The sequence below is a fragment of the Dromaius novaehollandiae genome, chromosome 1 (genome assembly GCF_036370855.1).
Source record: "Dromaius novaehollandiae isolate bDroNov1 chromosome 1, bDroNov1.hap1, whole genome shotgun sequence".
NCBI classification, from domain to species: domain Eukaryota; kingdom Metazoa; phylum Chordata; class Aves; order Casuariiformes; family Dromaiidae; genus Dromaius; species Dromaius novaehollandiae.
Genome location: NC_088098.1, coordinates 100,183,713 through 100,201,057, shown reverse-complemented (window position 1 = coordinate 100,201,057; position 17,345 = coordinate 100,183,713). Strand labels below are relative to the sequence as shown.

The 17,345-nt window shown below is 36.6% G+C and overlaps 1 protein-coding gene across 4 annotated transcripts in view; it reads right to left on the bottom strand.

Moving 5' to 3' along the window:
• EPHA3 (EPH receptor A3) overlaps positions 1-17,345 on the bottom strand; it is a 233,655-nt gene that overhangs the window by 54,048 nt on the left and 162,262 nt on the right. For all 4 annotated transcript variants that reach the window (XM_064522258.1, XM_064522262.1, XM_064522272.1 and 1 more), the window contains one exon: positions 5,394-5,518. In XM_064522258.1, coding sequence (XP_064378328.1) covers positions 5,394-5,518 — 125 coding nt within the window. The remainder of the gene's footprint in view (positions 1-5,393; positions 5,519-17,345) is intronic.

Genomic DNA, 17,345 nt, shown 5'->3' with positions numbered 1-17,345 from the left:
TATTTGCTTGCAAGGTACTGACCTTTTAACTTTGACAACAGCATACTTAGTGCTGAGGAACAAGTATTGAGCTTGGAAAATATTCAGCATATTCTGATTGTCAAAGCCAGCTCATCCTTCATATGAACAGTTCAGTGACTACAGCTATTTTACTATGTTTGGTCTGCAGTGCTGTCTAAAGTATGAAAGTTAGGTTTAGTCTAAGTTGCTAGCCTGACACCAGAAACTATTCACTTTCATGCTAAAGAATCTAACTACCCTATTCTTGGCAATCTCTAATACAGACAGAACCAGAGATATTTACACCATAGTCAGGGAAATTGTAAGAGTCTGCACACAATATTTAACATTATGCACATTAGTAAACACACTGAAAAAAAAATGCCAAGCCTGTACCCAAAAGTTACCACCCAGAATCAAAACCTTAAATGGGATGAAATAGACCTATTCTTCAGAGAGTGACTATAAAAGCCTGTATCATGGTCCATTCTCTGCACATTATGGATGAAAAGGAAATCAGCATTAGATTTTTTCCATGGTTTTCTGATCCTTCTCTGAAAAAGTTGTACATTTGGGGGAAAAAACTTACAGGAAGGCATTCTCAGGAGCAAACAGGTTGGTCTAAAATAGGCATTTTTGCACTAACAAAAGCTGAGTATTTTAATTTGCAGACTTTGCTTTTACTACCTCAACATTCAGTTGAATATAGACAACTATTTTAATTTGAAAGACATAATAATCATGTCTTAAAAATAGAAAATCTTTTGTGTATGCTATGACTGGACATTCATTTTGATCTCACTACAGGCTGCTTTTATGAAATGTAAACATTTCCCTCTTGTGCAGATACATACCTGCAAGGCAATATATGGCCACGGCCATGTTCGTTAATAATCCTCAATGGAACTTGGAAAATAAATGTTTAAAACAATGGTATGGAGGATGTCATGGTATCTTAGTTTATGGTAAGCTTTTTAGGCACAGATTTTGTAAGTCATTTTTTATGTTAATAGTAATCAGTGAAACACCACATAAAAGCCCAAGTTTATCTTTCCTGAGGATGAAGTAAAACTTCAGAGATACAGCACTATAGCTGCCATAAGCAGAAGGAATATACAAAAAGGAGAGCCAGTCTTTGCCAAGCAGAACTTTAATCAAACACTCAGTTTGATGATGAATTTGAACTTGGATGCACAAAGTGTATTCTTCTTGAATATTTCTCTATAGTTTACTAGACAAAATCTCTAATGGGAAGAAAATCCTACTACTGTGTCTCATATACACTGGAAATCTTACAATTTTAATCTCTGTTCTACAAAAGTCATATTTTGGATATATTTAACATACTGGCAGCACTAGTGAGAGCGAATGGTATGTCCTTTTTCAGATAAGTACTGTAAGTGTTTATACTATATGAGGAAGAACACTTTACATGTCAGCTGCAGCTTGTACACTTGCAAGGCTAAAAAGAGATTATACATCTTAGAAAAAATCCACAGTTGCAATACTGCTTCCTCTTCATGCTGGGTATGAACTGTTCATCAATATGAAAGTTCTCAGAAAACTCATGGAGTATACCTAGGCCTACCCTCAAAGCCACGATAATAAAACTTTAAAAGCAACATTTGCATATAATTTACTTCTTCAGCCTCAGAAAGATTACAAACTGGATATAGTTATTTATTCGTTTGTTTTAACCAACCTACTGAGCAGATGATTTCAATGATGGCAAACACAAACCCATTTTAATAACACAAGGCTGCAATTAAATTTTGCCCATTGTCTGGAACAAAACTTCAGCTCAATATAGTGTGTGCGATTTAGTTATCGTAACTGTTGCACACATACTTAAATGAAGTAATTAATACTTCATAAGTGTGGTATTTAGGAGACTACTTTTTCGTATCAATGCATGATAAGATCCTTCCACAGAACATAACTATGTGAGGAAGAAAAATGATGAAAGAAAGTATCTTCTTGTATAGGAAATACATATTAAAAGAACAGCTGGGAAGTCAGGACCTTTAAAGTTCACTTCTGTTATATGTGCACTTTGACTGCTGTATCACTTCTAACAACATAAAATGTTGTATTTTACCATAAAATACAAATGCCTATGTTCCATCTAATATTCAGTTTCATATTTGAAACAGGACTTTATTTCTTTAAAATATTTTGAATACCTGGTACCTGGTTGAACAGCCTCATAAACAGGCTTTAGTTTTACGGAAAATACAAATCTATTCTAAACAATGAATCTCAAAAACTGTCACTCTCATTTCATAGTGTTATGCATTAAAACCCAATAGGTTCATTTCAAAAAGTTAAAATAGTTTCCTACAACTGCAGCCGCTAACTTACCTAGAAAGAGCTTTATTTTTCTTGGTTACCCAAGTGAAATCATTGATGATAAAAACTGAATAGGTTAATTAAACTTGCAGAAAATAAACACTTTTCACATACTTTATGCCAATAACGCACAAGATAAACTACATGATGTTATCATTTAGATATGGGAAGTCCAATTTTTATTCCAAATTTAGCCTAACATTTATGTCAATAACATTTAGTTGCCATGAATATCAACTATTCTTAGAAACCTAACAAAGCCAAGCAAATATTTGTATGGACAAGGTGTACGACAGAATTGGACTGACCCGTAACAATCTATTAACACTGTATATATTACTTCATGAATAATTGGGAAAGATATTGGTGGTAAAAACAAGCAGGAAGGAAAACAATGGCTCAACATGAATCACCTGACAGTAATCACATATGACTTGTCAGGAGAAATACCCAATTGCTAACTGGGAAAGCTTTATTTCCTAGCACCTGCCACTTGACAGCATTGTTTTCAAGATGGGCAAGACCAAGATGATTTCTGAAGCAGAAAATCAGAAAGACTGGACTAGTTTATGAAGAACGTTCTCTTTTCAAAAGGGGTGTGTGAAAAGGGGCTGTTTATAGATCTCAGACTGACAAGCAGCATCTTTCTAAGCTGTCTGGAGAATGAATGAAGAATAATAATCCAGTACAGGCTGGCCTGACTTTAGGTAAGTTTAACATCTGTAGACTACTGCTAAAAAATGCGGTGGATTAAAGCCTCCTGACAATAGATTTGCTTTTCTTAGTTACCTTTCATAAACCCTGAGGAACAGGCTTCTGACTCCCTAAGCGGCTGCAGACCACACATTAAAAACACTGGTGTCAGAAGGTTGTTTCTTTAAAAACCCTTTGCTCTAAATGGTCTGGCTGTTATTGTTAAGCAATTGGTTCTTTGGTTTAAGAAAGCTGTCTGGTGCAGATGAACTCTTGATCAGAAACTTCAAAGGGAAGAAACACATGTGCAAGATCAGCCTCTTAAGACTGGCTGTCTGATGAAGCTGTCTTATATCAACCAGTTGCTCTGTAAGACTGACTGCTTCATAGGACAGGATAGACACAGTGGGAATAGCAGCCACATGCTCAGTCTATGCGTGCAATAGTACTGGAAGGTGACAATTTTATTGACTAAAACAAACCAACTTCAGTGTAGAATCATGATTAAAACACTGAAAAAAAATCAAATACACAAAACCACTCAGTCATTTACTCAAAATGAATGAAATGCTCACAAGGGAAAAAATTCTCTACCTTGGGAGTGACTAACCCCAGATTAATCTAACACCAAGATGAGCAACACTGTTGCACACCTGCAGCCCACAGAACTCTCCCAGAACTGTCTCAGGAAAGGAGTTGCAATTGCAAAGACTGGAGATGAGGCTGAGAAGAGGCTGCCACAGGTTTCCAGAAAAAAAGTTACAGCCAACGGCAACAAGAGCAGCCAAGTACGTCTCAAATGAAATGGAAGTTAATAATGTAAATAAATGTAAATAAATAATCTGGGTTATGCAAAACAGGTTGAAGTTCTGGGGTCTTTCATATGTAGGCTTTTGTGATGCAAAAAGCTCTTCTAATACGAAATATTTCCTACTGAAAGGTAGTATTTTTTTTTTCTTAAAAACACCCACCCACTCACCCAAAAACTGGGAATAGTGAAGCCTAAATAACTGCTGTGTGCTTTTACTGCTGAGGACTTATAAATAAAGATTATCTGATTTATGAGCTGGTTCTCCTTTACTTCTCCTCAAGCCCAGGATCCGGACTTGATCCTGTCTGCATTGAAATTAATAGAAAAAACACAAAGCAAACCGACAACAGAAAGAACATCTATAAGCTACTGCTTTCTAAAGTGAGATTAAGCTGAATGATTTAGGAAGTTTTCTTTCCTCCCTTTTATCAGTAATACTATGTACATTTAGATTTTTACCAAGGTCTTTCAAAGTTCAGGTGCTCACCAAAAATCCCCCAAATCAGATGGCCTATTAATCTGGGAGAAATTTTTTCAGAATGTGGCCCTCAGAGGCCCATTCTTTGGCTGAAGATCAAGCGTGGTCTATCAATATCACATTGTCCCACTGAAAACTTCCACGAGGAAGCTTTCTAAAGGCCAACTGAATAGCTGTAGATACAAGTTTCTAAGTATTCCCTGGTACATATGAAATATAAGCCTGACATCTATCCATTAATTGTATTAGTAAATACTAAGTTAAGCCATTATCTATTCCTTTTTTGCAAGATTTGTCCACTTTGTCAGCAATATATTCTATCAAAAATTCTCTCTGATCAACCTTAAAATGGGTAATACCACTCTTTAGAATCTTCACAACAATTTTTGGTCTTTTCATGTCAATTAGTAAGATTTACAAAAAGCCCATTTTGTTATGTAGATTTAATTCTTTTTACTACATACAGATCTATATATGATGTAGTAAGAAACAGCTGGAAGTACAAGAGAATTTCAGAATAAAACAGAACTTATTCAATTGCAGATTTTCCTTGGTTTGCAGTTATTTAGAAACATTTTATCAAGAATTCAGTTATTCATGAGAAGTGGGAACTCTCATAGTGCGAACCATTCACTAAAAGGATAGCCCATCTCTTTTCCAAATCATCTTTGTACAAAATATGTTTGTGCCAAGGGAGGCACACGAATGTATGAAAGCTGACAAAGTAATGTGTAAACACTGACAGCACAATAGAACTGAATAAATATACTGTAATCAAGAGGGGGAAAAAAGATATATTATATCTTCTCTGTATTATTCCTATATTTGTTCTGAAGCATTTTGCAATGAATTTGGTAGACAACACCGCTTAACAGGTTCACTTCGTATTTTCAGGATGTCCTCCTTGCCAAAAATTGAACAGTTTCAACACTTAGCACCACTGAGGAGGAAAGGAAGTGAACAGGGGTGTCTCTGAATCCTTAACACAGGAAAGATGTAATAATTTCATTACAATACTATCAGCACAGAACCTCCCCTCCCCTGTTCAATCTTTCTTCCCACCTTTTCATAGTATTTGACCTCGTAGTCCAAGATGATCCCATTTGGATGTTCAGGCTCTTGCCAAGACAGAGACACGCTGTTCCTGGATGTCCGGTCTTTCCTAATTATTGTGATGGGGGATGGAGCTGTAATGGGGGTGGAGAGAGGAGGGAAGAGAGAAATGCAAATTGAGTTTATCTATCTCTGTTCTAATCCTTGGCAAAAAGCATTGTTTCCATTTAAAAGACTCATGAGCATAGGTCTGGATTTGTGTCAACATTCAGCAGCTGGATTATAGTCCTGGTACACCTGCCTTAAAGCGTACTGGCCTGAAGGAAAATGAACTGAGATTTTCTCTTAGACAGATGGACTAGTGGCAAGATGGCAGATGGTTTCAATCTGCTACTACAGTGTAAGCAATGAAAAACATTTGATATATTAAAAAGAGAACAAAACAACAGTATTACTTATTTGTTATAATGCTGAAGTATTATTATTACCAGACCCTGCAGAACTCTGATAACATTTTCATACACAAGCATAAAATGGTGCTGGAATGCATTACGTACAAGGAGTTCTTGGTATCCACAGCTAGTAATAATAAAGCCTCTTTTATAACATTATTTGGTAAGCTCCCCAGATACAAATTGCTCCCATATACACTATTCCTTTACCACATTTCTTTGAAAATGAAATTCGAAGCAAAAAATCTAAACTCTAAACTGAAAAATAATCCCATTTCTGATCTGTATTAATCACAGTTAGGCATGACAATCAATTGCATACCACAAAATCACACACGACCTAAAACTTGGAAGTATCATCATCGCTGCAGGAAAAAAAAATCATCATTACCTAAGATTCTTTAAGATCATTTCATCTTTAGACCATCCAGTTCTACATGTTGTTCCAAAACCAGGACTAGGTTTCCTGGACTCACTGAAGATATGCAAAAAAATTATTTTCTTCCTTCTTTTGGGTTGGCTTCCCACTCCAAATGCTTCTCTTTCATGGTTTTGGCCAAACTTCATCAGAAGATAACTTACAGATCACATATTAAAGGTTGTAACTGTCATTTTTTAAAAAATCTTTTACTAATAAACAGCCTCTTATCTTATCGTGTAAAACAAATGTGTTTATAAGTTCACATTGTGCTATCCTAATAAAAAGGCACTAGCTGATCTAAACAACTTAATTTCAGCTGAATCGTATGAAATTTTTACTGTTCATATAAAACTAGTTGCACTTTTCAAGCATTATACATTTGCATGCACTAACCAGTGCTCTTCATGTTTGGGTTTTCATTGCTACAAGAAACCTTTCAAAAGCAAGAAAAAAAAGAGTCCTAATTTAAACAATTTTTGGAAAAAAGCATGCTGTATTTGATTTTGCTAAACTTCATCAAAGTATATTTTCTAGTCTTGAGTTATAATCTAAATGCTGACATCCTCCTTTCATTGACTAGAGAAAACTGCATAGACCCACACAAGTATGTATGTATATACACACTCTCACATCCGTTCCAGGCAGAAAGAACTACACATACTCTGAAAAACATTTTTACATGCCACCCCGTTTGAAATACCTTCCCTGTAACATTGAAAAGGCAAGACATTAAAGAATAAAATCCTCTTTTTTTTTTCCAACAGGAATAATTCATCCTGAAATTACATTACTGAATTCAGATTTGAGAGTTTTGGATGTTTTTTTTAAGTGGAATGGGAAAGAGTGTCTTGATTTTATTCAAACTCACCAGATCTATGCTTGCTGAAAAGCATTAGGGCAAGCTTAACAGGACTGGTTCGTAACGAACGTCCTTCTGTAACTCCACTCAGTCTTAGGCATGAACCCGTGCTGGAGCCAAAATAAGAAATGGCTAGCTGGCTGGACTGCTCTACCATAGCCAGCTTTATGTTAACTCATACAGTCGTGGCTTGCTGCTTCCATGCTCTTGGAAGTCATTTTTATGTCTTCTTTTTAGGGTGAGGCTATTTATCATTTTTTGTATTTGAACAGAGTGCCAAGCCCAGTACTCCAGCTGGTAACACTTCCAATTAAGGTAACATTAATACAGATTTTATGAATAATTAATATATGATTAACAGAAATGGCTTTTTCCCCTAATAAGTTATGGTAATTTGTGCTATAACACAGTCTCAGGGTAGGCTGAAATAATCTTATATGCTCCAATACAGATGTGCTGTAACAAAGCTTTCCTCTAACACAGTATTAATTATTTTAGGCTCATTTACACACATCTCTGCAGATGCTACCAGTAACATATCTCACAGCAGTTTATTAGAAAAGTGTCTGCTCTGCAGCTATCAATAACATTATAAAACATTCATATAGCTCTTCCAAGCCCTGGGGTTCCTAAAGCTGCTTAGAAATTGTACATACATGGCGCTTGAAAGAGACAGCATCCCCTTCCATAGGCAAATGGAGAGGAGTTTGATAATCATTAAGAACAAAAAGTTTCATGGACCTTTAATTCTATGCACAGAACAGATTCGAGCTCCACCAGATGACTCCACCAGCTTCTGAACCTTTGACTCTATGAAAGTATATATTCCAAATCTGTTTAAACCACCAGCTTACCTTGACTGTAATGGTGACTGAAATCACCTAGCTTTAAAGCATTAGCCTTGAGTGCATAAATGAACAGTTTTTTTCAGATGTTTCAGTGGTGGACTTTTTATTTCTAGAGGATAAACCACACTATCCATGTTCAGAGGGGAAGATATTTGTAATTTAATTTTAACTTTTTAAATCATCCTTTATATACCTTTTTACCATCTTGTTTAACCATCTTTTATCACCTTGTATATCATCTGAGCATTTTAATTTTTGTATGATGTTACAAATAAACACCCAATATTGTGGTATAGATTTCAAAATTTTCCTGCTCTTCCCATCATCTCTGTGCCTTCACTTTGGATTTTACAAGCAATAATTGACTTTGATCCCTCCCTTCATTTCTGTTGCACAAAACAGAGCCTGGACATCCCTCAGAAGAGTCTCTCCAAGCTGCTCCTCCTCTAGCATTATGTCAGGCTTAGGGCTCTTCAAAGCACTGACGGAATTGCACTGTGTTGCTCCCAGGATGAGCTCAGTGCCAGGACGTTCCTTTTGCAAGAAGGGGAGTACAAGGTAAAAGGGATAAATCTTGAACTGAGCATCCCCAGTAACCAGGCTTGCAGTTCCCCCACTGATGGAGGGAAGAGAAGTACTGCTCAGTGACAGCCAGAACACCAAGCCTGGCTTTCCCCAAGCAGACTCCAGTATAAGCAAAGAGACAGAAGTGACCTGGTTATTCTGCTTGTCTGCTCCTCTGCACAACTGAGGTCTTTGTCTATATACCCTAAATTGTTTCTTTGCTTATGTCTAGAACTGACTTCTCTATTAACATACAAGATCAACAGAAGAACATGAGCCAATGACCCTTTGGTTAGACCAAGAAAAGATAAAGGCAAAAAATTTCCAGCACAGCATGTGGCATAAACTTTCCCTGCTGGTCTTCAAGAAACTGGACTGTTACAGTTTTTAATCTAAATACAAACATTTTTATTTTTCTACTGCATCTGTCAGATAAGATAGGTATGAAATGTCCTTGAACCCTAATCTAAGAACCTATCTTGTTCAGGACACTGTTAAATCTATGCTTAAATCTACTTGTAGTTGGAGATATGGTAGAAGTTAAGGTAAGCTATATGTATGCATTGTCCTGCATAAGAAGTCACATGACAATAGAAACCTTTTGTGATCTGAGGCCTCACCTCATATTCTGGGTGTGTTTAAGATTATCTTGACATTTAACTGTGGAATGAATCTTTTTTTGTACACACCCTTAGAATATAGTTTAACAAATCAAAAAATATACAATGTATCTTTAGATATGTATTTATTTTCATATATTTTATTTGCTTGAGTGTTCTTGAATATGTCCTCTGAAGCAGAGAAGGGCTGGTTCCAATTAAGTCACTGAAGGTATGCCAATGTCAGAACAACTATTTCTGGTCCAAAGTAGCCTACACTTCCCATGAGTAGCTCCATTTTGTAACAACTAATCCCTCCTTCTCACCAGAAAGGCTGAGTTACTGAATTCTACTACTTCCTTTGTAGAGTCCGAAAGTCCAGAAAAGAGAGGAACAGAAATCAAAGGAAGTTAACATTATAAATCCTTAAACAATGAAGACATCACCATAAGCAGTAATGTATATAGTGTTTAGTCTTTTGAATAAGGAAGAGAGAGCTTGAGAGCTTCCTATTTCCTGAGGGCCATTAAATAACTACAGTAGCACGAGATTAAAGTCAAAAAAATGCTACAGAAAGGAATAGAAGTACTTCATGTCTAGAATATCTATTTTTCATCCCACTTCCAGGATTTTTCTTTCTTCAAGTAACAGACAATTGGACTGTGCAACAATAGAATGCTAGAACAAATATTTTAAATGGCTGCAGCTCCTATTGACAAAAACAATTTTTAAGTCCAGTCTAGCAAAAATGGCATATCATAAAGTTATTTTTACACAAATAGAAATAAATTGTTTGAAGTTATCTTCATTATTAAAGCATCAACACGCTAGATTAATTTATCATTCAGGAAACGTGTGTTTCAAGGTAAAAAGCAGAGTATTTTTTTACACTAAGAAGTTGAATAAACACCGTTTCAGTGACTGTTGGATAAACCATCATGTATCTCCATGTATTTAATTTTTCTTGGTGTTCTGATCAATGTATTAGGAATCTTAACTTCCTCACTGTATCAAGTTTTTTAACTTTTTGTAATTAACTTCAGGCATATGGGGGGCATACACTGAGAGCTTAAGTCATTTACTGTAAGAAAAAAATGCTTATTCTCAAAAGTCACATGAAATGCATACAGAGACATTTTTATGCATCAGATGGTTACTATTTGTATGGTACTACAGTCCAACTGGTTTATGACTAGTTTAAGCAGTTAACATGAACATTCAAAACTCGCTAGAGTTACAAGGGGAAATATACTTTGAGCACTCAATGTTGTTAGGTAGCATTTGTGGCAAGTGAAAAAAAAAAAGCTAACGAATGCAATGATCCAGGGAGCTTAGATTCACAAGTGTAAAAACCTCCTCACTCATGACTATTAAAGGTGCAAGCAAATAACATGAAGGACCTAGCAGAGAGGACAATAAAACTCTGCTCAAATTGATTTCCCAGAGAAACCAACCCCAACAGATCATCTCTTCTCCTCTAGTTTAATAGCAGCTGTACATAAATCTCCTTACTGACTTTTCCTTATTCCATGGTAATTGTTTTCATAGGTGACTGGCTTACAGATGTATATACTGGAAGCAAATTCCCTGTTCTGTGACAAGGAATTCAGTATTAACTCTGGGAAGCCATGTGTGTACAACTGCTGAAATATTTAGAGTCATGTAGTTTCTTGCTTAGGTCTCTAGATAGGTAAATTAAATTTTAAGGAAAGCCTAGTAGACTCCTCTAGGATTTCATTCTAAAATGACCATGGTCTGCTCACCTCCAGCTTCCAATTGCAACCAGCTATCAACATCAGAGACTAAAATATTCCAAGTTATGTGGAAAGATGGTGCTCAAGAACATATCTGAGCCAGCAGAACCGGCTCTATTATCTAAATTGCAACCTCTTCCACGCTGTTGAATAAATGGAAGGCTTGTTCATTATTTCTTCTCATAGAAACCTGATGATTTTATTATCTAAACCTGCTATTTTTATCTGATATAATGTATAACTTTGCTTTAGTGTCTATGATGCCCCTAGAGGGTAATGTGGAAGCAAGAATAGTAAATAAGACTATAATCTTGAGAATTAAATGTGTAGCCTCTAATGCTAGGATCCACTGGGACCCAGTCCCAAACCTCTGAAGTTCAAAACACAAAGACTATTATACAAGTCAAAGTGGAAACATCAACATTTGTTTGCATAAACTGATCTTTCCCTTAGAGATAGTTTCTCTAGAAAACTGGAGTCACATTCATAAAATAAGGATATGTGAGAGGACTTATCCTGGTACAAGCATTAGGCACCCATGAAGAGTGTTTACTTCAGTCCAGCATGGCTAATAATGCTTCACATATATATTTCATCCACACAAGGAGACCCCAACAGCTGAGTTTTTGCAAGCCAGCCTTCTACTTTTGGATTTATCCAACCATTCCACTATCAACTACCATTCAATTTGTGAGACTTTCATAAACAATCTGTATAATGATGTCACAGCTCCATGACACAATCACATTAATATAATTTCTGTATGAACTCCTACCCTTCTCCTTGGATCCTTTATTTACATCGCTAATGTGCAGTCTGTGGACTAACATCTAACCACTGTTTGTCATAGAAGACTACTCACAGAAAGCATGAGTGGTACTATTTGAAACCTTCTTTGCTTAGACTGCTATTTACTTTTGTCATTAAGTGCAGTTAAACATGCTGCCACCCTATATACTGTTCTGCTAAAACAAGTAATTACAAGATTAATCACAAAAGCACATTCCAAAGAAGGCACAGTCAGGACATTGTCAGGTGCCTCACAGGGCTTGTGGAAGAAAGAGGAAACAGTTACATTTTAACAACATTTTGGAAACCTGCTAAACTCTACACATTCCTCTTCCAGATACAGTTACCCACCTCTTGAATGTGTGTGCAGACATAGTCCTTTTGCCCTTTAATCTCCAGGATATGTAGTTAAAACTAGCATAGTACTTTTGTATGTGTTCTTACACCTTTTGTTTAAGCTGTAGCAGACTCAATACATTTTTATGACTCGCACTGTAAAATGTCATCTGATTCTACAACATCATTAAGTGACTGTCAGACAGAAGAGAGTGCGCCTTTCTTGTCGCCAGAGGCAGGAATAAAGGAGTCAAGCAAGCCAACAGCAAGAGGCCCATGCCAGTGTACAGGACTCTTACACTGGATGCAGGCTGAATCCTAGTTGGATACAGCAATAATGAAATCTGTGAAAAGGTTCACTATCAAGGGCTATCAAGACTAGGAGTTTACATGAGTCAAAATGTGGAAGGAAAGCAAGAGGACAAAATGGATAGGATAAACAGAAGCAGGTTAACTTTGGATGAAACAAAACTATGTATGGGAACATATTCTGTTCTGGGAAAGTCTGGTTTTGGTTGTAACTCAAGCCTTTTGCTTAAAACACTTCTAAAAGTGTTCTCCAGCCCTGACACAGACAGTGGGTTATGCATGTGGGGAATTTTTACAGCAAAATTAATATATGTTATAGTGCGTTATTTCCTTGGACAAATCTAATTTGAATCTTCAATCAAAATAATGTTAAATTTATATCACAATAAAAAAAATCACACTAAATACTAACTTGTTCATGATTATTTTAATGGATGACTTCCTGCATTATGGCAGAAATACTCAAACGCATCTGGAAGCTAGTGGCCTGTAACCTGTGGTTACAGACTCGAGAGTGACTGCAGGCATTGCGCAGGTGACATGAAGGAAAGAAGGAAGGGCAGTGAACTGAAAAGGGGAAAACAAGCAGCTTCAGCAGGAATTACACTAAAAGGCAGCTGCTTGCTTTCACTCTCAAGTGCAGAGAAAGGCAACCTTCTGGGCAGCAGCTGTCACTGGACAAGAGATTATCAGAGGTCATTTCTCACTCTTATAAATAAATTTTAAATTAAAAGCAAACTTCATTAAGTGTTGCACATTCATGTTCTCATCTCTTCCTCTTTTTATTGAAAGAGATAACAAATGCCTTCCACAGAGCTAACGATGTTAGACTTACTCATATGTTTAACATGTGTTTAATAAATCATGGAAATGCTGTGTCCATTTGGGAAGTATCAGGCTGCACAAGGCACTCACTTCAGAAACTGAAAATTATGGTGCCATGGTGTTCACAGCTGTTATTTCACAGAGGAGAGAAATGCAGTATATGCTTTCATAAGTATTCAGCCCAAAGGTACTCACAATACAAATGTTATTCTTTCTGTTCTCTGTTTGAGATGGTGATGGTGGGAGCTTCTCAATACTTCATATTTTTCACTAAATGTTTTTAAAACCATATCAGTTTAAAACAAACAGTTTTGCTTTGCCTTTCCTATCCCATTGTTACAGTACTTTTGTAGTACATTAGAGCCTCAAGCTTCCTGGTGTGAAGTTTTCACAAAGAATAATTTATTCACCATGACTGTGACATCAGCTGTTGGATGCTGAGTAGGGTTTTGCTTTCCATGAAAGTTAAATTATCATCTCTATCAGAGAAATTCCAACCACAGTTCATGAGGTATATTTAAGAATCATCTCTAGGAATACCAGTATCTAAAACTGAAGACAACAGGTGTGCCCAGACAAGCGGTTTCAGCTCTTTAATCAGTCTGTCTGAAAATTCCATTGGAGTCTTTTCAATCTGGTCAGAAAACACTGTGAATGGAAACAATCCTTCTCAGACTTCTTGTCCTGTCATTCTTGGGTACCTTCAGAGAAGGCTTTGGACCAATTGATTTTGCAAAGGTTAACTAGGACATGAGTATCTCTGAGGAAACAGGCTTGGAAAGTGATCACATCTCCTTTCATTTTCTTTCATATTTTTTGGTGATTTTAGTGTTATTTTGTTTGTTTTTTAAATAGTTTTTTTAAATGTAGCACCATAATTTACTAAAAAGAATGCTAAAAAGAAAGCTCCTTTAGAATGAGACATTGTAAGAAGAACAAAAGAAACAAAGAAAACTGACCTCCTTGAGGGATTTCCGGTGTCAAGCTAACAAATTCTAAGGTGACTCATTTCACAACACTGAGAAGATGGGACTAGCGTGAAGAAGCAGTCTTTGATTTTCAGAACAAGTTCTATTAGCTTCAGAGAATACCTGTCCTCAAGAGTTGAATGACATCCTCAGGCTCAGATCAGCTTATATAGTTGGTCCAAGTAAAACTAAAGATGCATGTATAAGATTCTAACGCGAAAGGGTGCATAACCTCGAAATTATAATCGAGTTTTATATTTAAATGTTATTAAAAATAAATATTTGATAATATGTGCATTAATAATTTCCCCAATAATTTTGGGTCATAGTCCCCAAGCCCAAAGAAACAGATAACATTCTTTTCCATTTGTTTTTCTAAGTAAGTCCCCACCTTGCAAATTGTCTAGGTGGAGAAGCTTCAAGAAGCAAGGAAAGTTGTTCTTTGTTTATAGTCAAGAGGAATGCAGATAATTTCTCTCGGCAATGACTCAAAATACTAGCATGGACAGAGAAGTTCAAGGGAATATTATTTAACTGAATGCTAAGCGTCCTGTTCATGTACATTTCTCCATTTTTATTATTTTATCAAACCAAGATATGAAATGAGAATCCACATGTAACCTCATGTTAAAGACTATCATAGAAGGACTAGAGAAAAATCTAGGACCCTTAATTACGATTATCCACTGATTGGTGATTAAAGCTCTACCATGACTTCTGAAAAAGGTAAAGTAGGCAGCTAACAGAATTAAAAGTGAAAAACATTGGCTGGAGGACCATGGTGAGCCACAAACTTCACCTCTGAACCTTCTCTAAGGTCATGAGTGTTCACATGAAAACTGCACAGAGAAGAGCCCAGTGTATGCCACAAACTTTGAATCCTCATCATAACTTCCTTGACATTCAGAGTAAAGGGATCGAAGGCTGTGAACGCAGACCACCTCTAGCTAATAACAGGCTATGCATGGAGTGACATTGTTCAAACATTTTGCTTTTATATCCCTAAAGGAGGAGTTCTATCCAGTTAAAATGATCCTTGAATAGCCTCTGGGCTCAACTGTAAAACACATTCGAAGAGCATAAAATCCTTATTTATGCCAGGAATGTTTGAAACTCAAAAGATAAATGCCATTCAAAAAACAAGCATGTCCCAGGTATCCATAATGGGCCACAGCTGTAATAACAGCCAATGAACCACAGACTCACTACATCATGTCATTAAGCTCACTTTTAATAAGTCTATCTTCTTGTCCTTTTTATAAGGGCCATAGGGAAAGAAAGAAATATATCATGCACCAAACATCTGTGGCTTTCTCAAGTTGTGTCTCCTACAAGATATATCTACTTAAGGGACTTGTCTTAGGATATAGATTGCAAAGTGCATACAACCCCTTCTAAATACGGATTTTATTTAAACGGGGAACATCACACATCATATGTGAGTTGCTGGAAACAGTGCAGCGCAGCTTAATAAAATAAAGAGTGAGTGCATAGCTAGTGTCACAGTTCTCTCAAGTAATCGAAGATATATATCCAAATAAAGCTTTGTACCCAATTTGGTGCTGAATTCAGTCCCTTGAAACACCAGATTTCAAGCAAACAGAATTCGAATCCCGAGGAGGTTTCAACCGGCAAGTGAGTCCTTGCCTACAACAAAACTGAAAAGCTTTCACTGGATTTCTTCCCTGTTTAAAAAGCTTACCCTAAAAGGTGAAACTAAATTGATGGCTCGAAATTTTCAATCTGCATATGACAAACGTAGATCAAGATTTTACAAGCAGCTATGTCTACCCTTTAAGACTCTTCTCTCTAACGATGCTGATTTCTTTATCTAGTAATCAATTTTGTTTTCAAGCTTCTGTGAATATTTTTTGATCCCAGCCCCTCGTATGAATTCCCTAGTGCATTAACTGTTACCTTCTCCTTTAACAATCTCATCCCTTTGTTTTCCAGAACTACTGAATTTGACAGCTAATACATTTAAGGAAGAGACAGAAAGAGGAATAAAAATAAACTTGATTCAATGTACATAGCAGACTAGACTGTATGTTTACATCTGAAGAAAACACCTGGTTGATGTGCTTTTACCACATTGTTACTCATCAACCTCAAAGAGACAGACACTTGGATTACAGAGTCAACTTCAGGAATTGGTACTGCCACACCTAAGAGAACATGCACCGCTGTTATTGTAGTCATGTTTTCACACACTTTTTCACGTGCGGTTCAAATGATTAAGCAAGAACAGGCTAAATGAATTATTCAGCTTTGTGGGTTTTAGAAATATGAAAGACAAAAGGAGGAGACTCCTGATAATCAGACTATTTCTCTTTTAGGGACCCCCCCCCAAATGAGTTAATACATGTGATGTAGCTTTCTATCATTATTCTTTATGCTGTAGCTGTGCACAGATGTCTCAATTTGAATCAAGGGACTTTTACTCTCTATAAGCCTCCCATATGAAGAGAGCTATGCAGAGAAGGGAATGAACATTTTACAAGTGCAGAACTGAACCGTGGGGAGAACAAAACCCAGATTTAGACACTTTTTACTCACTTAATTGAAGAGCCTAATCACTTTCTATAGTCATTAGTAAAAGACTGACATTTCTAAGTAGAATTTAGCCCACAAAAAGCCCCTAGTGTTTCCTTTACATTTCATTCTACAGCAGGCAGAGATTCCTACTTATATTCTGAATTTGTCCGCAACAGTCATAGCCTACATGGATTATGTGGAAGAGCTGGGTCCAATATTCTCTGGATATCTTTAACTGAAGACAGAGTTTGAGGGAACTCATATTAGAACATATCCCCTTTGTTTCTTTCCTGATGCTAGGGCAAATGCAATTGCAGAAAACTCTTTGGAATCAATTTATTACTGATACAGGCTTATCGTAGCTGAACTCATGAAGCAGCTGCTGTACGCAGGAAACTGCTGTCACAGGAAAAGAGTCACAGACTTAACCCCTTGTTTCCACCCACCCAGTATAACATTTTGACTTTGTTCATTCTCCTTGCTCCATCCCCGTGGTCTAACTTGGACAGCTGGACTTGTTACCCTACATGGTGATCCAGGGCCATGTAAAACGGTACATGGAAATCAGAGATAAAACTGTACACCAGCTTGCTTGGGCCAGCAGTTTCATTTTCAAGAGCTTACACAGTTCTTACAGGTAGGACATCCAAAGACATCTTCAAAAATAAATCAACTGTCTCCTTAGTAAAACTATGCTAATTT